Source organism: Bidens hawaiensis, unplaced genomic scaffold (assembly GCF_021521415.1).
Source record: "Bidens hawaiensis isolate Kalapana, Puna unplaced genomic scaffold, B.hawaiensis_p1.1 tig00046649_1, whole genome shotgun sequence".
Classification (NCBI taxonomy): domain Eukaryota; kingdom Viridiplantae; phylum Streptophyta; class Magnoliopsida; order Asterales; family Asteraceae; genus Bidens; species Bidens hawaiensis.
Genome location: NW_027505991.1, coordinates 52,366 through 79,879, shown reverse-complemented (window position 1 = coordinate 79,879; position 27,514 = coordinate 52,366). Strand labels below are relative to the sequence as shown.

Here is a 27,514-nt window from a genome sequence, read left to right as displayed (position 1 = left end):
ATTCGACTGTAAAACTTAACCTTTTTAACCAAAACTCACATTTTTCTTCGGGTTCGGTTCGGAACTGAACACTACGAAGATCTGGACGTGTTCTTGTTGTTTGAAAACACTTGAACAACAAGATCTTCCTTGCTTTAGCCCGGATTCGGATTCGGGTCTTGAGAGAAAATGTGTGTTCTAGTGTGTGTGTGAAAGGAAGGAAAATGGTGAAAGGATGGAGGGGTTGGGTTTATATAGGGGGGTTACGGGCCCCACAACCCACTCACAATTCCAATTCCAATTATTATCCAAACACTTAACACACAATTAATTTAACGACGCACAGTTAATAACCAAACTTTCTGTTATTTATTATTTAACAAAAGTTGGATGTTACACAGGTAGTTCATCAGGGAAGACATTAAAGTATTCGAGTACTACGGGGATATCTCCTATATGTTTCATTGGGGCTTTTATGGTTACATTTTCCAGAAATGCCATACACCCTCGGCGTAAGCGCTTTAATACTCTAAGATGAGACATGAGAGGTGATATTGCACCAAACTTCTCTGCTTGTACCATAATTGCTTCATCATCCAAGAGAGGAATTTTAACTATTTAGTCATCACACACTATTTCTGCCTTGTATTTAGCTAGCCAGTTCATACTGACAATTACATCGATACTTCCCAACTAGACCGGGAGTTGGTCAATAAAAATGGTTGGTTGTTTAGGATAATAAGATAGTTTTGGAGTATTTGGTTAATATCTCTAGGTTTATCGTTAGTGGAGTCTATAGCAAAAGGATCTATTAATTCACTAGCCAGTACATTTCCTGGGGATAAGAAGTTAGTGGGGATAAGACTTCTATCGGTACCTATAGCAAGTGAATTCGAAGCATATTAGTCAGGAATTATAGATGTACCCTTCACCACATCTAAGTCTTTCTATGTTTTATCAGGTCTGATCACTAATCGCGGCCTCTAGCCGAGTGAGACGTCGATGTTCATTCTTGGTTTAACTTGGGATAGTTCCTTTTGAAGCGTTTCGTACTTCCACACTCAAAGCGAGCATGAGGGTTTGTCATAGGTTGTGCGCGAGTTGATTGCGATTGGGTTAACTGGGAATGGTAAGGCTAGAACGGTCTGTTTACAACACTTATAATGGTTCCATAGCTACAGGTATAGTATCCAATCTTCTAGTTTTTGAAACGTATCTTTATTCAACATTCCTTTATAATGATTACATAACCACACCTTGGTGAAGGTTCATTGTATATCTTTCGTTTAGAACTAAAGTTAATGGACGTATTGTTTTGAGTTGTAGGGTGTGCACGTTTAATTTATTGTAGTTATTGTACCCCTGTTTCGTGATTAGTTCGTTTTATACGAGATGATTTTCCTGGGTCTTCTCAAAACACTATTTCTGACAAAATCAAAAGCTACCACGTCGGCTTGTGTCACGGCATTTTTAAAGATTTAGTGGTAAACTAAATTAGTTAAAGTTCCTACTTCTGGGGCTACTAACTATGGCACCAGTCAAGCCAGATCGTTAAAATGGTTCGTGCATCTCAATTGGTCCGCACCTTTCATTTTCAATTTCCCGGGTTCGTGTTCTAATTTCTAGATTTCATTCCTTGGACGAAAATGTTTCGATATGAGGGTTTTAAGTTTTGACCAGGTTATTCGGTTGGTTGCCTCTTGTTCCCGAATTGGTACACTCGTTATTTATCACATATGTGATGGGAAACTTCTGGTATTGATAATAGACTATTGTTTCGATCCATCTTACTCACTCATTTACTCCTTTAATACCACTAAACTTTATATATTTTCATGACATAAATTTTTTAAACGAGTATTCCCGTCGTGAAGGATCACAGTTGTTACGATCAGTATTCAAGTTCGGTTGGAGATTTTTGTTACCAAAGGTATTTAGTGGGGGAAATTATTATTATTGGCAGTATCACCAGTGTTCAGTGGAGGAGTATTATTCGTGACAATTTTCGTATTTATTGAGAGAATAACATCTGTAATTGTATTAATATTGGGCGGCGAGATAGTATTCGCTGCCATACTAGCGGTTGGCATTTAATTTGTATTCATTGTCGTGTTAATGCTAGCAGCGAATCGCGCTACTATTGTCGGAGTTACTATCTACAGTTGCTGAACAATCATCTCGGCCACAACTGCCTCAGATCACGTGTTTGTTTTCTTCGGGGCCATTTTATAATGATAAACGACTATACTTCACTTAATAGTAATCCCGCCTATACTCATTGCGTAGGGAATTACATTAACTAATACTCAGGTATTTCTAATAGAACATAGTATCACACATATCGACTCCTATATCTATATACCAAGGATAGTACATAGATTTAACCTAATAAGGCCATTGTTTGCATGTATAAATAAAAAGTTGTCACCTAGTGACAAGTAATTTTAACCCTGTAAGGGTCAATGTTTGCAAAAAGATCCAAATAATCCTCCATATCAACATATCACACTACCATATGCTTGCATGGAGTATCGAAACTATACACAATAGTGTCATACTATCCTTGTCTACCTGGGCACACATTATAATACTCATGAATAGTTCACAACTTGCACAACAATTATTCTGATATAATCTCACCATTGGGTAGCTGTTTTATCCTGCCTCTCCCGTGAGTAGACATTTGTCCGTTATGAGTTTAAACAGTACGTTATAATCGGGAGGCATTTGTATACTCCCCTTGACCTTTAGATGCTATTAAATGTAACTAAAGAATATTCTGTCATCAGGTCATTCGGTAGCCGCAAGCATGCTGAGTCTACCAAAAGAGGTGACTTATTAGTTGGGAGTAAGTATGTTCTTTACAAGCCAAGACACATCATTGGTCCGCAAACGTGAGGTTTCTTTTCTATGATAAATTGATCGGAGTGGCAAATATATAGGAGTGGTTGAAGATACTTGTACAAAGATGATTTGATGGATTTATTAGTTAAGGAGGGTTCATCAAGGTCGGTGGTACCGGTGAGGTATAAAGGAATTATTATTTTTATAGTTGGTGTATGATATATGTAGGTGGTCACGGTTTGTTATATTATTGAAAATTCAATAGGATAGTTATTATATTTATAATTTGATAAACCGTACTCTTTACTAGGTATTTTCTTAGGAGTAGTGTTTATTTTTGAACAATGGAAATGGAAAGATGAATAGAAAACAGTTCAGTTTACTGTTAGAAACTGGTATATGAGATAAAAATTAGGCCCGAATCGAGAAGTGTTGTGTTCCCTTGAGATGATCGTATGTAGATCACACCTTCCACGGTTCCTTTCTGGGCCTTGAATTTACGCTCGGTCTGTGGTTCGATCATACAATAAGATTCAATTTGGACTCGATAAAGCTTTATCAAAATTCTCGCTTATAGGTAACACCGGTTCTTCATCCGATATGAGGCTACTGATCTCGACATCTTTCGGTTCAACAATTTGCCATAAAAATAATATTTTTCAATAACAGGAATCAAAGTAGATGATGTGCTAAAAGCGGTCTATAAAAACTTAACCTAACCTAGACACTCTAGTTTTAAATTTATAAATCTAGACTATCCTAATGCTAAACCACTAGACAGGCAAGTGTACCTATCAACTGTAGTAAAGCCTAATGAAGTCCGGACATCGAACCCAAAGGACACTAGCGACACCTAAACTAGACTCTGACTAAATACTTAAGTAAATAAATTTAATTGATTTATGTGTTTATTTTATTTATTAATTATAAACTAAAGAATAATTAAACTAAACCTAACACTGAAACTAATTTATTTTTTTATTTATTTTATTTTATTACTAATTCTTATTTAGACTAATTAATTAAACTAAATTAAACTAATAAATTAAACTTAAAACTCTAAGACTTAGACGGAAACAATAATGAGAAAGGCGTTACCTAGGCTTGAAATCCTACTTGTGAATTTTGGGTGCTTATCGGCTATGGAAACTGTGATGGAACCGGGATCTAGAGATACGACACCCTAGATATCCTAGTGGATCCCTGATCATTCTCTGGGTGTCACCTGAAAGGAATACCTAACGGGCGTATGACGCAAACCGGTTGGTTGGATTACCTCTCAGTCTCTCCAACAATATTAAAATACTCTAATGACTAGATCACTTCTCAGTCTCACTAATCACATTACATCCGGGAGTGTAAGGGACGTAAGGAGTAACCAAAATATGCTAAAAAAGACTTAGGATAGCAAAAATCAAAAGACAAAAAGGGGGAAACCCACTCTCGTGTAATCTATACCCAAACTGCCTAATGAATCAGAAAACTCCAACTATCTATTATCTCTCAGTCTTAAGATAGGAAGAACACTTAATTTCTCTAAACCCTCAAACAATAGTTCCTATGGAATATGTCGACTATAAGCCATAAAATAGTTACGAACACATAGTAGGTAACCTAATATGCATCTACACATTGAAAGACTTTCACAAAGACACATATGGAACAATTTAATAAAAGTAAATTAATATTAAGCATGCATATTCATCTTAAAAGCATCAAAAAGTTGGTTACAATAATATTAGTCCAACACCAATAACCAATAAAACTGACAAGCAATCCAAAGTTCAACAAATATTCATTCAAAAACCTAGGCAACTAAAAAAAAGTTTTAGCCAACAACCATACTCAAGAAAATAAAATATATAAGTTCAATACCAAAGTTCATAGTAAAAATAATAAAGTTAAAACAAGAGAACCGTGAGTAGGTATGAATCCGAACACCTTCGAAATAATAATAATCTTTCACCTCTGTTGACTTGCGGCTCCAAGAAATATACCAAACTTCAATCTTCCCTCTGACTTGTGGCTCCTCTTGTATCTCTCGTTGTTCTAATCCCACAGGGGGCGGTTTCCCTTCTTCTGCCGTTCACCTCGTCAATACCTCATTTTTTTCCTTTTGATGGGCCAAACCTTGTTGTCATATGGGCTCCACAACATGAGACGTTGAAAATTAATAGCCCATTTGTTTATTAACTATTTTGAATGTTAATATGTTCCAATGCTCACGTGACCTTGACCTGTTTACCAATTCTCAAAACAATTAAATGAGACTTAAATTCCATTCAAGTCATAGCTCTCATTAATGAGTTTAAGCATATAATGTTCATGCCATTTAATTCTCAATATATATATATATATGTATATATATATTAAGCAGTTACTTGTAACAAGTAGTTATCAAAATATGAACTAATTAGGGATGAATTATTTAAAAACTAACTCAAAAAGAGATTAAAAGTGTAAAGAATATTTATATAATAATATGTATAATTAAGATCACATCATTAGAGATATTATTACTTAAAGCCAAATAAAATATTTTATTTGTTATGACCAGATATAACATTAATTATAATAAAATGTAATATTAGTTTTACTAAAATATAGTTTTAATTATATTAAGAATTAACATTGATGATAATCGAATATAATATTCGTTACAATAAGATTTACTATTATCAATAATACAATACGTACAAGTAATCGTACACCTTGTTCCAGATAAGCACGTATGAATGTTACACACACACACACACACTTAACAGTATCTTTTATACACATATGTTGCCATTTTTACCTAGTGATAAGTCCCGCGGTTTCTTCCCGAATTCCTTCATACAAGCAAGTCTGTTATTAAGTTACGGACCATAATAACTCACTGGCCCCTCGAGTTCATCCTCGCATCTATCAGTATATAATATTATATTATTATTTATTTTCCCAGAGTTAATAGAGCCTACGGTTATATTTAAGGTATCCTAAGGGATAACCTAATCCTTTATAACCAATGGCTCTGATACCAACTTCTGTCACACCCCATTTAGCAAATTGCAAAAGCGTAAAACGTAAATGTAACAGACACCTTTGGTATTAACCACGTTGGTTAAAAAGAACAATACAAACTAATTTACAATATTTTACATTGATCTAACTTCGTTTATAACTAGGTGATACAAACTAAATCCTGCCCGTTAAGCGGCTTTACTTCTTACTTGCATACTTGCATCAATTCACCCAGAATTGATCGCAAGTCAAACACGTAGCACATTGACTTTCTAGTCCAAGTCCGGTATTCCTGAAAAACATGTTAAAGCAGGTCAACTACAAATAGTTGGTGAGTTTCAAGAGTTTCAAGAATTCAATTATGCGTGTAACAATCGTAGTTTGTAAATACGCAAGTATGTATATTTGTACGTTCACAAGTATGTTTGTGTGTGTTTTTATGATTTCAAATAAATGTTTTATATGTGATCATATTATTCTAATCTGAGTTTTCCGAAAAATTTCATAATTTTCCAAGAATTTTAAGTATTTTTCCCAATTAAACATCCCAATTCGGTAATAAATTCTCCAAATATTCTCGGATGCTCGAAAAATTACCAAATTTGAACAGGGACTCATTCATATGGTCCCTTATGTTCCTAAAAATTTTTATAGGCAAACAACAAGCACATCATTATCGAATCCTAAACAGCCCCTAAACGTGCAATTCGGCATTACCTTTGCAGTTTTCGTTCGTTTCCGCTCTCTTATTCAAATTTCCGGGTTCTTATGCTCCTAAGTAATGTAACTACAAGTCATATATCACAAAACCAAGCATGTATATCAGCCTTGAAACTTAGGGTTTCGGCTAGGGCTTTAAACCGAACTTTTGAACTGTAAAAACGCGATTTTAAACCCTTAATTTGTGTTTATGGCCAAAAAACTTGTCAAACCAGGTTCCTAACCATGTCTATTATCAAAATATGTTTTTGGACAATTTCTAGGGTTTTCGCATGGTTAGAAGTGATTTTTGGTAACCAAACTATGTTTAAATATGATTAAACAAGTTTAAAATTGATTAAAAATTGATTATTTACCTATGATTCTTGGCTGGAACTTTCAAGTGCAGGTCAATAGCAGCTCCAAATAAGTTTCTTGATATTTTTAGAATTGTTTAGAAGTCTTGAATTGTTAAAATATATAAAGATGAGTTATTTCAATCTTGGCGGCCGCAAACTATATAGGCCCTATTGGGCTTCATTTTAGCCCAATGGCCTCGATTTGCATGCCTGCGCGTGAAATCCCGAGCCAAAATTTATTTTGGGTTCGGTTTTTGGCGCGAGAAATATATCGGGTACGACAAACAGCGTGAAAACGAGTGTTTTTCGGCCATTTTTGTGTAAATTTGTAAAAATATACCATTTGTTTGTAAAAATAGAAAATATTTTCATGGATCGCTTAAAACATTTCAAATAAATGTTTTGTAAGTCATTTTCGGCTTAACGGATGATACAATGTCTGTTTTGTAACTACTTTCGCATTTAAATTCATACGGGGTAGTTAAAGGAGTATGTTTTTGTTTAACTAGTTTGCTATCGAACTAAGGTCATAATACTAATATGTTTGCTTATATTCAACGTATATCGCTTATAGATGCCCCCCCCCGAGATATCTGGGTCATAACCAGACCCGTTTGGTTATTCCTTCGTTCGTTACCCAATAAGCAGTTAAACGTTTATTCGATTTGTGAATACTGAGGCGTATCCGGTTTTGTCATGAATGTCACACGATTTGGCATCTCGGTCTCTGTTTTAACGTATTTTGATATTAGATTAATGTATAGGGGTTATTTTGGGAAATAATGTAAAGACTCATTCGTTAGTGTTATAATCAGGAATGAGTCCGCATGTTTTGTCTCATTCATTGAGGTTGCTTAAGAAATGAGTTAACGTATGAGAGTTAACGTATATAAGCCATCCGTTATGGTTTTTATAACGAATGGTATAGCGAACGGAATATTCATTTGTTAGGCATGTCTAACTAATGAGTTGTCTCCTATATATACCTCTGTAACATATTTTCTAATTAATGAAGTTCATTTATAAAGTAAATATACTGTTACGTTGCTCAATTGTTCTCTCAACATAATCCTTTGTTCAATTAACGTAATCGTTCATTCCATAACGTAATTGATCATCCTAACCGTATTCATATCACAAGAGTAGATCCATATAAGTTCAATCAAGTGGTATCGGAGATTATTATCTCTTTACTAGGGAAGATATTAATAGCAGAGACAACGAAATTTCTATAATGGTCGAAGAAACGTCGGACATTACAAATAAAAACTCTTGTTGTGCCCAAAAATTGGAGTTTGTTAAAATGATTCTGTTGATACATTCGAATGATTAAACGTTTTACAATTAGCAAACTGGATTTATAGTCATAACCTGCATTTTCCAACAAAATTGATCTATCTAAACCATGATGCGTTTAGGATTGAAATTCGATTCAATTGATAAAGTAATTGAAAGTTAATTGTTTTGGTGTGATCGAATTTAGCTCTTGGACTTTACAGAACATAGAATTAAGCAATTGAAAGCTATAATGATGATGAATGATATTGAATTTGATCTAGGTTTGTTCGAAATGATTCAGTGATTGTTCGTTATCGATTAATTGTATTGATTTACTGTTTACACTTGAATTTGATTTAAGTGAGAAATGCTTCAAGTTTAAATGTATTCTAAGTCAAATTGGATTTGATTTTGGATGAGATCAAGGTTTGAATTGGTTTGTGAGTGTAGGAATTTGGTTTGCGAAGAGTTTTGGAATTGGTTTTGAGGGAATTGAGGTGTTTTGGATTTGTTTGGATAGGTTTATTGAAGTTTGGTTTAAATTTATTCTGGAAATCTTGAAGAAGATAACAAACACATTCGTCAATTTCATGAGTTCATTCGATATCTTTTGAAGTCATTCGCTAAGCGGTTAAAAGGGTTGTTGTAACCGTTTTAACAACTCATTCGTTCAACTGTTCATCTATTCGTTATATTGTTCATTCACATTCATTACCAACTTCATTCTTTCACTCCCATTCGTTCCTACTTCATTCGTTCCATCTTCATTCATCATTGTTCACACGCTTGAACAGTGCCATTCGTTATAGTAATTTCTTTCGGACTCATTCGCTAAACCTTATTCATTTGTTACACTTTCTTCATTCATGAAATCATTTCATTCGTTACATAATCTTTCAAACATTGTCAAATTTCATCCCTAAACTTTCAAATTTTGACATAATGGCAAACTTTTATGTTCTCGCTTCTCAAAACGTGATAATGCAGCAAATGTTAACTATTGATGCTGAGATCGGATCTCACACGAAATATCTAAGACTTAACAATCTGTGTGACTTTCAGAAGTGGCATTTATGATTCCAAGCTCATCTAGGTGCTGTTCATCCAGAGTGTATGCAGAATTTGGAAATTTCTAATGTACCATTGATTGTACACTTTGTCACTCTTGGAAATTCTGAAAATTATTTTCCTAGATGACTGCCGAGGAGAAGAAGGTCTATGAGATTGAAACCAAGGCTTATTCCACATTTACTATGCCTTTACTCGAGCATATCTTTCACCAATTTAGTCACATTAAGATGTGTGCTCCTTTGTATCAAGCCTTAAAGATGAGAAGTATGGAAAATACAAATGAAAGTAAATAAGTCAATGTTAAAGTATCAGTTCAGGAACTTTAACCTTATCACAAAAGAAACCGTGGGAGAACTGATAACTAGATTATGTCATTTAACCGCTGAAATGAACAGATTTTCTATGCTTCCAGTTGACAGTGATCTTATTCACAGATTGAAGAATTCACTACCTCCTTCTTACTCAACTTAACTGATGGTTCTCACAGAAAACGAGTATTTCAGAAATGAAGACCAGTCTATAATGGATTTTGTGCAGAAGTTGGAGCAAAGAGAGTTTGAGCTAAAGTGTCAAAGTTCTTCAAAAGGTAACCAGAATCCAGCCTTGTATGGTGGATCATGCCCAGTGAATATGAGTGCATCTATTTCGGTCACTGCTTTTTATTCTCAAGAAACTCCTGAGGTTCCTCATGAAGCTGATTCTGAGCCTTATGTATTTCCAAGTTCAGGTGGTTTTAACTCTGGTCAAGCACCTAATGTATCACCACCACTGAATGTAAACATGAAATAAGCCGGAAAACATTTTTCTTTCATGGCTACATTTATGACGTCATATAAACAATTGGTGGGTGGTCAAGTAGCCAACCACGACATGACCGATGAAGACTATGATCAAGTTGATCCTGATGATCTTGAGCTTATGGATCTCAAATGTAATATGGCAATGATAGTCTGAAAGATAAAGAAGTTTATGCAAAGGACTGGGAAAGATTTGCCTGCCATGAGCAAGATAATCGGATTTGACAAACTCAAAGTCAAGTGTTATAATTGCCGGGAATCTGGCCATTTTTCCAAAGAACGTGACAAGCCGAGAAAGGAATACTCTTCTGGACCAAGAACACAAGATAGGAACTTCAACACCAACAAGAAGTATGATAACAACTCTGAGTCCAAGGGGAAACCTAAAAGTGCCGATTTTGCAAAATTAGGGGGGTCACAGGAAATGATAGCACAAGAGGGCTTTGATTGGTCTCAAATGCTACTTGGTAATGTTTCTTTAGAAGGAAATAAAGCTAACTTGGCTGTGATTTACCAAGTTGAGAAGCTTGAAGAAACAAAGGTTGATAAATTAATGGATGAGAGTGAGGAATCAGAGACAGAATCCGATGATTCATGTGATGACCAACAAGGCAACTTTGCTTGCATGGCTAAGATAGAAGAGGTTCGTTCTAACTCTTCTAAATCTGTTTCGGTTCAGACTGAGAATATTTCATCTGTGTTTAATTAATTAAAATGTTCTCATTGTGGTGATTACAAGTTTAAACTTGAATCACTTCGACACCACAATGATCAAGTTGTTCGTGAACTCACTATCATTTGTGATAACTACTGACAAATGGTTGATCTTGAACAAAAATCATATGATAAGATCGAGGCACTGTTGGTTAGAAATCGTAACTTAAAAGCTGAGATATCAGTTAAATTAACAATCATTGTTGGCCAGTTTCAAGAAATACTGAAATTAAGAACTAAGATCACTAAACTTGAAAATGAGGGGATGGAGTTAAAAAAGGCAAAATTTAGAAACTCATCTTTTCTGTTTAAATGAGATCATTGAGGTTAATAATACTCATCAGAAAAATGGAAAGGCCGGTTTAGGATATGTTGAGATTCCTCTTCCATTTCACATTGATTATACATCCATTCCAGATATAGGAAACTTAAAGAAATTCGACATTGATAGTCCTTTGACTATTGATCCACCTGTGACTACGAATGAGAGTATTAATAAGGAGAAATCTAACATCAGTGAACCATTAAAAGTTGCTAATTCTAATACAACTCCAAAATCTCAACTTCATAGCAATGTGGTGTTTATTGAACTGATCATTATGTGCTAGTTCAAGATGTTATTGAAACAGATGTGATTCACAAAAATGAAAACATTCCACGTGAGAATCATATTATGTGTGAATCACATGACTTCAAGGAAAGTAAATCCGGTTCACTCATCAACTAAGAAAAATCTTTCTAATGTAAAATATGTTTCACCTATTTCATCTGAAAAGAAAGCAATTTTGGATGAGGATTTAATGAAATTCATAAATCCTATGAATTTAAACGCGAAACATAGTTACAAAACAAGCATTGTATCATCCGTTAAGCGGAAAAAGACTTACAATACATTTATCTGAAATGTTTTAAGCGATCCGTGAAAATATTTTCTATTTTTACAAACAAATGGTATATTTTTACAAATTTACACAAAAATGGCCGAAAAAACACTCGTTTTCGCGTTATTTGTCGTACCCGATATATTTTTCGTGCCAAAAACCGAATCCAAAATAAATATAGGCTCGGAATTTCACGCTCTGGCACGCAAATCGGGGTCATTGGGCCAAAATGAGGCCCAATAGGGCCTATATAGTTTACGGCCGCCAAGATTGAAATAACTCATCTTTATATATTTTAACAATTCAAGACTTCTAAACCGTTCTTAAAATATCAAGCAAACTTCCTTGGAGCTGCTACCAACTTGCTCTTGAAAGTTCCAGCCAAGAAGCATAGGTAAATAATCAATTTTTAATCAATTTTATACTTGTTTAATCATGTTTAAGCATATATAAACATAGTTTGGTTACCAAAAATCACTTTTAACCATGAAAAAACCCTAAAAACTGTCCAACAACATATTTTGATCATACACATGGTTACAAACCTGGTTTGACAAGTTTTTTGGCCATAAACACGGATTAAGGGGTTAAAATCGCATTTTTACAGTTCAAAAGTTCGGTTTAAAGCCCTAGCCGAAACCCTAAGTTTCAAGGAAGATAACTTGATGATACATGCTTGGTTTTGTGATATAGTACTTGTATTACATTACTTAGGAGCACAAGAACCTGAAAATTTGAATAAGAGAGCGGAAACGAACGAAAACCCGCAAAGGTAATCCCGAATTGCTCGTTTAGAGGCTGTTTAGGATTCAATTATGATGTGATTACTGTTAGCCTATGAAAATTTGCAGGAACATAAGGCACCATAGGAATGAGTCCCTGTCCAAATTTGGTAATTTTTCAACCATCCGATAATATTTGGATAATTTATTATCGAATTGGGATGTTTAATTAGGAAAAATACTTAAAATACTTAGAAAATTATGAAATTTTGTGGGGAACTCATATTTGGTTTAATATGATCACATATGAAATTTGGGGTCATTTGAAAAATCCTAAATATGTTTTGTGGATTCACATTTATTCAAGATTTCATAGTCATTTTTGGCTCGAAAAGGGTATTTGGTAAGGTTGTTAGTTTCTTGAAATTTTACAGGTTGTTTTGGGGAGTATTTTGATCACTCGAGAATTTTGTTGGATTTTTCGGAAATCGTTTGGTATAAATGGACAATTTTCGGGCTAAATATAGCACATAAAATGAATTTTTATAAATTAATAGATCAATAAATAATTTCAGAAATATTTTTATAAAAATCTACATATTTTAATTGATAAGTGGCTAAATTTTCATAATTTAATGACTAACGGATAATTAATTATGCTAATTTGAAAAATAAAAAAATTCAATTCTGATAAAAACCGACGAGTTCGTGATTAACGAACCTGTTGGAATATCAGAACATCAAGAGTAATAAAAACCATATTTATGAACTAATTAAGTAAAAACGAACTTTTTGTGAGAAATCCGGACAATTTGGGTGAATTGTGCGTATTTTTCTCCAGACCAAACTGAATAAACGGAAACGAGCCCCGTAGCGAATCCAGACCCCTAATTTGTGATCTTTCTTTATAACTTAATCATTTTATCAACCAACACGTTTACCCAGCTTACATCCCCATACCTGTTTTCTAAACGCGTAAACGAACAACTTGACCCAGCTGGTAAAACGGGGAAACTGAGCCAAGTTCGATCGATTTTAAGTATTAGACATTGAACAACATCACAATCTAAGCCTATTGACACTTTCTGGGTGTCACAACTATACCCAGACTAGATATACAACCCAGTTTAGTATGAAGATTATAATAATATTAAAATTTTAATATAATTATAATATTGACTATATGGACTAAATAAGAGCGAGTTAGACGAAACACGAACCGATACAGTACTGAACATCTACGAAACTGTGAGTATCATAACCCCACTTTTAATCTGTTTTACGAATTTTTGGGGTGAAAAACATGTTGATACATATCTATATACTCGAAATTGTTTGATGACGGGAATTATCTAAGTGCTAACACACAAAAGTCCCCACTAACACAGTGATTAACTTCGAGCCGTTGGCCTGTGAATAGTACTATTGGTTTGACAAACCTAAACGGAGCCAGCACGGTTTGCTGAGACTTTGATGCCGTTTGCACATGACCATAATTATACAAACACGTATTGTAGTGTTAGACATAGCTACTCGGGGCATGTTATGGACGGAAGGGTGGCCACAGTGGTTGATTGAGCATGGGAAATAGAGGCTCACAACACGAACAGTCAAGGCTTCACTGTAGCTTAGCATAATTACATCATAAACATACACACAAACGTACGTGTGAACTTACATACATACATACTTGCGTATTTACAAACTACAATTGTTATACGCACAATTGAATTATTGACACTTGTGAAAACTCACCAAGTATTTGTAGTTAACCTGTTTTAACATGTTTTTTAGGTATACCGGAGTTGGACTAAAAAGTCAATGTGCTACGTGTTTAACTTGCGATCAATGCTGGGTAAATTGATGCAAGTGTGCTAGTAAGAAGTAAAGCCGTTTAACGGGCTGGATTTAGTGTGTATCAACTAGTTATAAACGAATTTAGATCAATGTAAAATAGTTTGTATTGTTCTTTATAAACAATGTGGTTGATATCAGAAATGTCTGTTACATTTCCGTTTTACGCTTCCGCGATTTGCTAAATGGGGTGTGACGTAGCACATGAGTCAATCCGCATACATTGGTGGTCTAACAAGGATAATTAATCACAAGTAAAAAAAGTGAAATAGATTTAAATATATAAGTGTTATATGTTAAAAATATAAACTTTTTTATTCACGCTACATATTATACAAGTGTTGCATATTACATATGCTACATGTTATGTGCATTATATACTTATGTTATATATATGGAGAAAATATATAAGAAAATATGTACATGTCGCATATCTATATCTATATCTATATCTATATTAATATAAAGCTATCATAAATTTTTAAGGATAATGAAAAATAATTAATATCACATAATTTATGAAAGACAAGTTATGGCAAATTATGATGTGAGTAATGATAATAATAGGTTATAAAACTCTTGGATGTCATTTTCCCTTTCTTTTCCCCCTCTCTTGGTCGTGATCAAGCACACACACACAAAATTCTTGTTTTTCTTAATTAAATCATCATACAAGCATATCTTGTTGAGTTAGATTAAGTAGCTCATCCTAGAAGAATTGTACTTGGAAGTTTTGTTTTTATTAATTGATTTCATTTCACATAAGCAAGTAAGTAGTTGTATTTTATGATTTGTTCATATCAGAATTTGAAATATGGAGATCTAGTATCCAGATAATGACAAATCGGTGAAACTATAACTAAAAGTTGAAAGATTGATGGTTTGATCATGTTAAAAAACGACATTACGGTCAACCTTTATGGTCAACTATCAACAAGGTTGGACCTTTTGGTCAAAGGTCAACAAAAATTGAACCTTTTGGTCAAAGGTCAAAAAAAGTCAAACTTTGGTCAAAATCAACAAAAAGTCAAAATTTTGTTAGACGCGATTAAACAATGGGATTGTTTGGATACTAGGGTTCTAGGAATCATCGTATATTTACTTACAACACTTGTATATTTTAGGATACGCATACGAGCCTGTTTGCGTAGCTGTCGGCTTTACTTAATTAGCGCGCATTCAAGGTAAGTTTCATCCCTCCCCCTATTTTACTTACTCCTTATTAGGGGGAGAAAACATGCACAAACATTTTGAATATTGTATGATTAACCAAACATAATTAACAACAATAATACAGTTTAAAAAACAACATTCTTCACTATAAAGCGACAACTTGGTTCACTTAAAAAAGCCAAATTATACAAAGAAATTATAAGAAACAAAAGATAAAAAAATAAAAATTGTGTTCACCTGAATCCAACCTCTTTGATATGTTCATTGAAGAGCTATCAAAGTTCCTCATCAACATAACTCTATACTCAGCGCCCTCTAGTATTTACCTTAACAATACACCAATTCAGTTAGAAGTTGATAACAATAAAACGGAATTTGAACAATTGAATGATTAGTTGAAGAAATAGTTTGAAAAGGACAGTAATGGAACATGGACGGGGAAAAATAGAAGATTGATATGTAGAAACAGCAGCCTACATCATGAAAAACATAAATCTAAATTGAAAAGCAGCATATCATAATAACTAAAAATGAAAACAAAAAAGCAATTACCCGAGGTCTCATTCTAAAAATTCAGAACATTGATATAAGTGTTAAAGGAGTGACTTTATAGTAGTGAATTGAAATTTGAATTTGGAGATTTGAGAGTTCATTGTGTGCCATTCTACCTCATTAGAGTACCCATGGTTCAGAAGGGAAGAAATAAAGAGGCGAGCCCTTCTTATTTGGTATGCCAGCTGTATTCAGCTTTGAGGGTTTTGTTCAATCAGATTATCCTCATGTACTTTAATAACTTGTTCAATGTGTATCTTATCATGTGAAGTTCTTAATTTTCAACTTCTCTTTCTTATCTCTATTATATAATAATAGTATAGATGTGTAGTTTTAGAGAAAAATACAATTTTTGTTTTTTAATTAACTAAATTATGAAATGAATCTTTTTTAAAAATTACTTTCACTCTCTATCCTTCATTTTACATACTTGTCTTGATTTTAGTCTTATACACCAACAGATGTTAAGTTTTTCAGTTAAGTTGTATCATGTGCCCTGCATATGAGGGCATTTTCATTCTTTTTGAAAAGAACCCATTCCACAATTTAGGTAATTCAAAGGGACAAAAATTGTAATTTTCTCGTATTTTTATTTTCTCAAACAAGATAAAATTTAACTTTTAGATCATTCAGAGTTTATCCCTTATCTTTATAATTACAATAAAAATTATAATATTTCTCTCATGTTCAATTAAATAATATTTTTTTATATCTTTATTATTGTCTTTTCTCTTTACTTCACTCACAACCACTTTCTACAAATATTAAAAAATAAATGGGTGTAATAAAAATTTCTCTAAATTTAAAAAAAAATCACTACATTTTCTCTCTTTTACAACTTACTATCCCACCCTATAGTTTGTGAAATCCCCTCACAGATTTTATTAGGTATGGGTTGAGAATATTCTTAGAGCATTCCCGAGAGGTCCCCTGTCCCTAATTTTATAATTACACTAAAATTCTTATATTTCTCTTTTTTGTTCAATTAAATAATACTTTTTATACATTTATCATTACAGTTTTCTTTCTCTCCTACTCACAATCAATCCAACAAATATTAAAAAATAAATTTGGGCAAACAATGTTCCCCCAGATTTATAAAAAATCACTAACTTTTCTATCTCATCTACTCACAACCACTCTTAACGCTATCCTATAATTTGCAAAACTCGCTCACACAAATTTAGGGGGGGGGGGCTGTTGGGAATGCTCGTAGTCTCTGATAACCTATTTTTCTTAATACATGAAAATAGTTATACGCAGCATAAATGTGCATTTATACCTTTAGGGATGTTTGACAAATGTCGAGTCATTAAGTGCTGAACCAGTAAAATGTGTGAATGATTATGAGGCTCTGAGCCCGTAAGTACTGAACCAGTAAGTGTTGTTTAGCTAGACATCTCAATGAATGTATAGAATAATTATTTTACTCCTCTGAACTATATTGTGCTGAATGAAATATATTTGTTTAGTCACAACTCTTAACAACATATTTTAGATGTGGTAATTATATCACAAATATGGAAAAATGTCTCTTCAAGTTACAACTTACAACAGATGTACTTTCAATATAAATATATAAATTAAAAATATCATCCACTAACAACTTTTGATCAAACATAAGAAAACTTTAAATCTACTCGAGACAGCTGAACAGTAATGTCGAAAATCTAAATACAAGTTTTGACTGAAGCAATAAAGCTTTAGATACTTCTAATCTTGTTAGCAACTTCCAACGCATCATAACCCGACAACGTAATGCCACAACAGATTGTGAAGCATAACCCTACTTGTTTATGTTGCTTAATTATCAGTTGCAGTTTGTACTGACATATCATCTACCAATTCCTATTGCTATAATGAAAAAATAGTTAGGACACCAGGGGAATTGCACACAATACCAGTTGCAGTCCACATGCACAACATATTAGCAATTCTAACAATTAGTTCAGTATGTGAAATTGACTAAAAGGAATATGGGTCAAATCTCAAAACATGACAAAAAAAAGTTTTAAGTTACTTTAAGCCGGTTCAGTTTTGGTTTCAGTTTTTTCGATTCCATATCGGTTCGGTTTCATTTTTTGGTTTCATTTCAGTTTGGTTTCGATACTTTTAGTTTCCAAATACCAATAACGTGACCCTAAATTACCAATTTTCCTCGTTGGTTCTAGTCAAACAGGCCAAATAAAACGTTTAAGCCAACCGGCTCGATTAAAACTTTTTAGACAAATGCGCCTGTCGAAGCACGAGATGAATCTGACATGATCCATGACGATGTTTCCACGGATTTCGAGATGAACGAACGACGTCTTGATCTTCTTCTCCGGCTGGTTGGGATCTGCAATGACTTTTTGGGGGTGTGGAGGTGACCGCTAAGAAATCTCCAGGATCTCTTGTTCACAGACACAAAAATATGGTGGTGGCTCTTATTGAGAATGACCAACCCCTAATAAGGAGGTGGAGACCTCCTTATATAGGGAGCCTCATGGCCACCATCATGGTACCCTAATGGGCCTAGCCCAGTTAGGGTTACCTCCACAAAACCCCCTCAGCCCAATAACATTGTATTAGTCCATATAATAAAATAAGCCAAACATAATAAATTTAGGGTCGTAAAACCGGGTTTAGTACCATACCCCTACAAGCCCCCCCCCCCCCCCCCCCAGTCGAAGCACGAGATGAATCTGACCTGATCCATGACGATGTTTCCACGGATTTCGAGATGAACGAACCACGTCTTGATCTTCTTCTCCGGCTGGTTGGGATCTGCAATGACTTTTTGGGGGTGTGGAGGTGACCGCTAAGAAATCTCCAGGATCTCTTGTTCACAGACACAAAAATATGGTGGTGGCTCTTATTGAGAATGACCAACCCCTAATAAGGAGGTGGAGACCTCCTTATATAGGGAGCCTCATGGCCACCATCATGGTACCCTAATGGGCCTAGCCCAGTTAGGGTTACCTCCACAAAACCCCCTCAGCCCAATAACATTGTAGTAGTCCATATAATAAAATAAGTCAAACATAATAAATTTAGGGTCGTAAAACCGGGTTTAGTACCATACCCCTACAGCGCCAAATAAAACTTTTTAGCCAAACAGGTGGAATGGACCTTTTTAGTCATACTTGACTTTTTGGTGGTAAAAGTTTACAAAAAAGTCAAAGGTGTTTAACGGATAAGATCTTTTATTTTTCAATAATAAGCAAAATCTTTTAATAAAACCATTTAGTATATCTTGGACTTATTCGACCCATTTTCCTGTTGTTTTTTTAATATGGCCCATTTGAATCAGATCCGAACTCGCATGTTGAACCCAACCCGAAGCCACCCAAGACCTAAGTAAGAAACACTTTACTTACCAGAACCTGACCTGAAGCAACCCGAAACTCGATTAAACAACAAAAAAAAAATACTGAACCCGACTAGATGCAACCCAAAACCTAATTAAACAACACCCGAAAACCGAACACCCCTGATTAAATAAGCTTATTTTTGGGGTTGGGCGCGTTTAAGTCCGGCATTGGCTTGTTTAACTAAAAAGCTTACTTTTAGGCTCGAACTTATTTAAGAATAACCATTTCTTTCAATAAATACTTAGTCTTTCGCAAAGTAATTATAAAATTCCAAATTTCAGCTATTTTTATGAGAAATTGATAGTAACAAAAAGAAAATCAATATGATGGGCCTTTGAGTTAACAGGAAGGAAATAATAAGTTTCCTAACTACATAGTGGTTATGTAGTCTTAATTACAAAAGGTATTATAAAGTTTACAGTATGAAAATAAAAACTTTAATTAATCAAAATTGAAGCAATTTAGTAACGAAATTGGATTAATATGGCTGTAAGTTCGAAGGCAACCCCTGCATTCAGGTGGGGTAAAGGAGTAATCGGTGAACTTGACAAAAACAAAATTAAACCGCTGGGCAAACCACCATAGTTGATTTAATTAATAGATTATTGAATCGATTGAGAACGGAATAGAAATACAGGTATGGTGTACTGGGTCGGCGGTGGTGATGGTCGGCAGTTCAGAGATGAAGAACGATGATAAAGATGAGTGATAAAGGTGAATAGAGTGTGTATCTTGTCTACTGATTACTGAATGGTTCAGTAATATTCTGAAGCTGAACGGTTCACATGTACCCGAACCATTAAGAGGTTTAAGTTAATGAATCAAACACCCATGTATATGAGCGATTCAGACTTGAGCATCTGAATAAAACCATTCAGGCCCAAACAAAAACTACATAGATTTTACCTAAGATATAAACTTTATATATAATGCTTTCTAATAGTAAATGTTAAGAACAAGAATTTCACAGTTTATATAAGAAAATAAATATATAAAACAAGATTTAATACGATTGTTTATGAGGATTTGAAAATTTTGTACCTATACGACTTTTTATATAATTTAAATAATAAGTAGAATTTGTTTATACACACACACCGTAAAGCCCATAATTCCACAGATATTATGAAGAATACAAAAGGCATGAAAGGATAAGCCATCCCATACGCCTGTTTCTAGTCATCCACTGAATTTAGGTATCACAGTAGAATATATTTTAAAAGGTTGTTATATACAAATACCATCCTATGGTGTGTGAATAAGACTATACGGCTCGTATATTAACATGCGTACGGAGTTGATAATGTGGCAGCTTTTTGCAGTCTATACGAGCCGTATAGACCCTATACGAGTCGTATAGATATTCTTGTTCGTATAGATTCTATAACAGCCGTATAGACCCTATACGAGCTGTATAGACCTATACGAGCCGCATAGGGTCTATACGACTTATATAGACAGCATGTCAGATGTACTTTGACTAGATATTTATAATTATTTTATGGTCTATACGAGCCGTATAGATGGTATACGACCCATACATGCCAGGTATCAGTTTTTCTTGCTCCAATCATATAAGATTTATGTGTTGTTTTGTAAGATAATACCAAAATGTTTGGCTTATTGTAACATTGGGATAGAAGCCTAAAACATGATAGATTCGTGTGATGATTTATGATTTCCTTAAGAAAGTTGTTTGACAAATTGTAAGATTTCTGTGTTGCTTTGTAAGATTTATGATTTATAATTTACTTTTAAATTACGTGTTTCTATTTTGTAAACAATTCGGATGTTATTTTTAACGTTTTGTAATTTTAGAAAAATCTAAAAAAAAAACTATACGACTCATATAGACCCTATACGAGCCATATAGACCTATACGATACGACTCATATAGACCTTATACGAGCCATATAGACCTATACGATACTGCTCGTATAGGGGCTATACGGTACAAATAAATGAAAACTGACACTCCTGACCGAAAATGACTTAACACTACACCTATACGAGTCGTATAGGTCCGTATTATACGACTCGTATAGGCCCTCCTGATGTTTGAATAACCTCTTTGGTGTATGAATACCCTAAGCCATTTTAAATACACAACATTTATGTGTAACTAGAGTCCGTAAAAACAATTAGGTTTCAAAATTCGTCACGTTGTGTCACAAAGTCAGTCGGTAACTCAGTATAGGTTCACAATGATAACAACAATAAACCTAAAAAAGGAAACGCAAAGCCGTACCGCACGGTTCCACCAACAAACTACAGGTCGGCACTAGAACAAAACCAAAAATTAAATTAGTCAACGCCAAAAAAATAAAACATATGGCGGTGAATCGACAAAAAATCGGTTAGTATCAAGTTACGACACTGAATCTAAACCAAAAAATAAATGTATCAATGCGCAAATAAAACAAATTAATATATTTAAATAGAAAACTATTTATTTAAAACATAATAAACACAAAAAAAAATTTTATATCATTTTTTTAATTAAGTGTTATGGTTTTAAAAGTTACTTACACAATGTAAAACAAAAGAACTTCTAGTCCAATGGTATCTTGGTGGTGGTATAAGACTTAGTGATTATAAGGTCCTGGTTCGAATCTCACAAGAGGGGTTTTTCTCAAATATTGAGTTTCCTCCTGAATTGGTGATTAGGAATGGCAACGGGGCGGGTTTGGGGCGGGTTTTGCTTAACCCGAACCCGAACCCGAAACCAAAAACCATCCCCGTACCCGCCCCATTACCCGTCGGGTTTAATTCGGGGATTCCCCGTTTGGTTTTTTGTACCCCCCCGACCCGCCCCGTCCCCGAACCCGAAAACCCGAAACCGATCCGACCCGACCCGAAATTGGTTCATCACATAACTGAACATTTATCGAAATAAACTTCTGCATCACACACATGAAAGCTGAAACAATGTGTTACAAAGGAAATAAAACCAAGTCTACATGGCCGAAAAATCATGCCAAATACACAAACTACAAACTTGCGACCAAATCTAAATACCAAATCAAACCAAATCATCCAAAGTCGTCGTGCCACGTCGGCCGGAGAGAAGTGGATTCACGGCCGCGTCGGCCGGAGAGAAGTGTGAATCACACAATCGGGGGCGGCGGGGCAATATGCAGATATGAAATTGAAACTGGATGTAGGTTTTTAATATATATATATATATATTATTTATATTTATATTTATATATATTATATCGGGGCGGGTCGGGGCGGGGGTACCTGAACCCAAACCCGAACCCGAACCCGAAACAATCCCCGAAACAATCTCCGAAACCCGACCCGAAACCGAAAAAACAAAACCCGACCCGACCCGAAATAAGCCGGTTTTCGGGTTTCCCCGTCGGATTCGGGGATTTTTGCCATCCCTATGGTGATGGATATGATCGCGTGGTATCACTGGTGGTACGATAATACTCTAAGGGTCCGTGAGTTATCCAAATTAGTCGTTCAAAAAAAACTTAGACAATGTAAAGTTAGCCTCACGCGGATGCTTTTATTTTGCACTGATTTGTCCGTGACCAGTTTTTGTCGGGGACTCTTTGTCTTCTCTTTTAAGCATGTGCAAAAAAATAACAAATTATGTATTTACTTATTTTAAAATAAAAGAAATATAACTGATTTTAAGGGCCAAATTTAAAAGTAATAGATTAAAATTTTAGTTTCATCGACAACAGATGATGATGGTGAAATACTAAACAAGCAGATGACGTTCAATAGTTAAATTCTTGAACTAAACAAGTTTACTTAGCACACTGTGGGGTCTTCAAGCGAATATTCATGATTGTTGGCTTCATGTGAGGGTTTTCTCCTGATCAAAAGACGAGTGTATTCATATGTGATCAACTTAGTCAATAGCCATTTGTTGGATTTATTGATCATTTAAAAAAAACAGTTTATGTAATTGTTAATCTGTAACAGATTTAAGTGTAAAAAATATAAAATATTTTAACTTTTAATGGGTTTAAATAAGTTGTATGTTGTGATAGGTAACAAAAACCCATATTTAAGAATCATTGTAAGTCATATTCAAAATCTCATATTTGTGATATAGCGGTAGGAGGCTTGGTTTTTTAATGGAGACTTAAGTTCGATTTTTACTTGTGACATTTTAAGTGAATATTGGCAATGAAAGATTTGAGCCAAACCTTGCAGTTTGTCAGTTCGAATCCCGAGCCCACCTGGGTTTTAATCCCACCTTGAATTACGCCAGATAATTCTGCTCTTGTGGTGGCACATCGACTGTCAAATGACAGCCAGCAGTATAGTTTTCTTAGGAAACACCTAACGCAAACTCTAAAGCAGACGTGGACCCGGTTAAATAGTCAGGCCAAAATAAGACAACAAGGCTCTCTAAATTGAAAAGTGCGATGATCTTACAAACAATAAAGTTGTCTTTCTAAAAATAAAGTATATATCATTCAAAGCTCTTATAGTTGGGTTTGCTTTTCGAATGAACTTGATCGAGTATATAAAATTCAAAAAAAAAGGATAAATTAGCGTGATAACAAAACAAATAACTAGTATTAAATGAAGCGTTATTAATCTCATAAAGTAATAGAGAGAATGGAAGGTGGACAAAAGTGTGTATATGGTTTTCACATTTCTTTATTTAAAAAAAAAACTTTGATTTTAATGCTTTATTAAAATTATTAATTTTGATTTAATAGTTTATTTTAAACTTTTATGATATAATAGTTTTTATTAACTATCAGTTTTAGTCCAAGTTATTACGTAATCCACCAACTGTTAGTTAATTGGTTAGACTAAAATTGATAGTTAATTAAAACTATTATACCATAAAAGCTTTAAATAAACTATTGAACCAAAATTTTATTAACTAACGGTTGGTGAAGGACGTTAATGGGTTAGACTAAAACTAATAGTTAATTGAAACTATAGTATCATAAAAGCTCTAAATAAACTATTGAATCAAAATTGATAATTTTAAGAAACCACATGGATCAAAACCGAAATTCTCTCTTCTTTGGTATGAATTTGTGTTATATATATATATATATTATATATATATATAGAGAGAGAGAGAGAGAGAGAGAGAGAGAGAGAGATTGAAAACTCTATTGAGATAAAGAAACTATAAAAACCCAATACATGGTCGTTAACATGCCACATCTCCTTTTTTCATCTTTTGCTAGTTTATGCAATAAGGGCGTTAAGGTATTTTTCTTACTAGATTATGACACAAAAAGCATATCAGTTTGCTCGCATCAATCATCCTTTCTTATCTTCACATATAACATTTCAAATTTGTGTGTTTAACTATTGGGTTTGTCAACAAATAAAGTATTCCTCAATATATCCTAGTATAAGTCCAAGTTTTAAAATATGATATGCAATAAATTAGTGTTTATATAATATATGACCTTGTATGAAATTTAATCATTTATTGTATTTATTTTGTGAACTAATTTAGTATATTAGTTGATTCAGTTTAGCATTAGTTGTTTATTTTTTCTTCTTTTTTTCCTAATTTTCATGGTTTAGTATTAATTATTAAAATATAATTTTTTGACATATTTCTCAAAAGTATCACTTTCACAAATTGATTAGTTTTCAAAAATAATTGCTGTTACCTTTTGTCATTATTTCACATTAATAATTAAATATATGTTCACATTTTTTAGTTCTAATATCGATGTAACAAAATTTTAAATATGTTTATATATTTTTTAAATAAGTTACGTATTTTTATATAAGTAAAAATATCTTTAACTTGTAAAAATATTTTTAAAAATATGTAACAATTTTTTAACAAGTTTACATATAAGCATATTTTTATATTTGTAAAAGTATTTTTTTAAAATATGTAAACAACTTTAGATATTTAAAATATGTAAAAGTAACTTTAATTTGTAAAATATTTTAAAATTATGTAACAAAATTTTAAACAAGTTTATATACAAGCATATTGTTATATTTTTAAAATATGCAACATTTTTTAATTTTCTCATGTCTACAAATACTTATCCAACACAAAGTAACTTTAATAATGTTGTAACAATTTTTACTTTTATATGTATACATATTTTTAAAAGGTAATATAAGTTGTTACATACGAGGCATAATATACTTTACTTCAATTGCTACCACTAATACAAAACCAATATTTTACGATTTCTTATATAATTTAAAAAGTTACAACATGCAACTACAAAAGGTTACATGTAACAACAAAAAGTTACAGCATATAACAACAATTTTTCCTAAGAATGATGTAACAAAAAGAAGTTACGACATCTCATGCATTTAAAATGATGTAACAACAAAAAGTTAAATGTTGTAACAATAAAAGGTTACATGTTGTGTATTAAAAATGATGTAACAAAAAAAAGTTACAACATGTCATGTATTAAAAGTGATGTAACATTAAAAAGTTACGTGTTATACACTAAAAGTGATGTAACAACAAAAAGTTACAAAATTTTGTACACTTGAAATGTTGGAATAACAAAAAGTTACATGTAGTGTATTTAATAGTCATTATCTCTTTCTATAAACATGCTATTTATGTATGCATAGAATGCTCGTTATATAAAGGGATTGGAAATTTATTATTTTATTTAATAACAAAATATCAATGAATTAATGAATAAAGATTAATAATATATATATTTTAAAATTAATCTAAAAATGATTTTTATTTGTATAAAAGGCGGGCGTGTCCTACTCATATTATAATAAAAATCATCTGCTAACTATACTTTGGTTTAATAGCTAATAAATATGTATGGATAGTTCTTAGATTCTTAAATTATCTTTTATAATTGTTCTTAATTTTAAGTTTATAAAACCTAGACAAATTAATTCTGTGAACTATATATTTAGATCTAAGCTATAAATGAAAAAGTACATTAGTTAAAACTTTAAAAAAGAAATTATGAATAGTAAATTTAATGACTTAGGTTACTTTCTCCAAAAACATTCATGTGTACATATAACTAAGGTTTACTGGAGGCGTTGTCAAACACATTTTATCACTTTATTTGTACTATTGAAATACTGGAAGGGTAAGAAGCTCAGGGGAAAGAGAAGAAAGATACTTTGTCATTGCTTATATTACCCTTAATTGTCCTTATATCTATTGTTTTATTATATCCTTAGTGAGAATTACTTACTTTAAATGTGATCCATTCATGAAGAAACACTAACCGGACCCCGAACAGATTACGGATAACCTGGGGTTAGATAGATGTTTCCCACGAGGGGTTAGACCCGGCAAAGATGGTTCTTCTGATAACCTGCAAAACAGACACCGTGAGCTCGTCACTGAGAAGGGGGGGGGTTCCTCCTTGTGACCACCCTCCGGCGTGAGAATCAGACTAGATTGCTCTTGAATATAAATGTATAATAAGAGATTGCTAGAGCAGATATCAGGTATAATATGTAATACGAGATAGTATATGATGATAAGATGATCATACCATTTGGGGTATTTATAGCCGAAGGTAGGTTTCCAAGAAGGTGTAGCCGGCTGAATAGTATTCCTGTTCTACCAACTGTGGCCTACGCACGTGCCATGCTGGTAGTTGGTGGGTAGGCAGCGGCTGACAGTGACCAGGCCTGCTGTGTACTATTCCTTTTTCACCAACTGCCGGCTATGCACGTGGTATGACAGGAGTTGGTGAGTAGGCAGCGGCTAATAGTGACATACAGTACAAGAGCATGCTGCTCGCCATACTGTTGTCAATGAGCTGTCGTATCTTTGGTCAGATCTTTTGCCCATACCTCGTCAGGTACAGTACAATGTTCTTCTCATGAATGTTTAATAAAGTGAGGTGAACTTTTGGACTTAAGCAAAGGGTTTTGAAAAGGGGTTTAGTTTTAAGGTTTTCCATGGGGATTCTTCCGGCGGAAGTCCTTGTCACTTGCAGAAATTCCCGACTTTCCTGCTTGATCTTTGAGTATGATGCGGGTAGGTCTGTAACCTCCTCGCAAGTCAGGAGCGTTGAGTCCCACTTGTGTGGATTCTCCATGAGGTTTTGGTAGTTTTGAACATAGTGATCAATTATGTTAAAACCACCAATTCCATCCTGGAGCTTCAAACAATGTAGTTCTCGACGTTCCCGCTATGCGGAGATGTTATTCACGTTTCCGCAAGCATTGCCCAGAAGATCCTTCTTGGTTTCAATTCCCTGCGGAGCGCTAGGTATGTGAAGGGTTTTGCCTTGACACTGTACCCGCACTCGTCTTACG

General features: G+C 33.7%; 1 protein-coding gene across 1 annotated transcript in view; it reads left to right on the top strand.

Moving 5' to 3' along the window:
• Positions 1-10,847: 10,847 nt before the first annotated feature.
• The window catches only part of LOC143616289 (uncharacterized), a 52,708-nt gene continuing 36,041 nt past the window's right edge, over positions 10,848-27,514 (top strand). The window contains exons 1-3 of the mRNA XM_077089162.1: positions 10,848-11,024; positions 11,089-11,233; positions 11,353-11,445. Coding sequence (XP_076945277.1) covers positions 10,848-11,024; positions 11,089-11,233; positions 11,353-11,445 — 415 coding nt within the window. The remainder of the gene's footprint in view (positions 11,025-11,088; positions 11,234-11,352; positions 11,446-27,514) is intronic.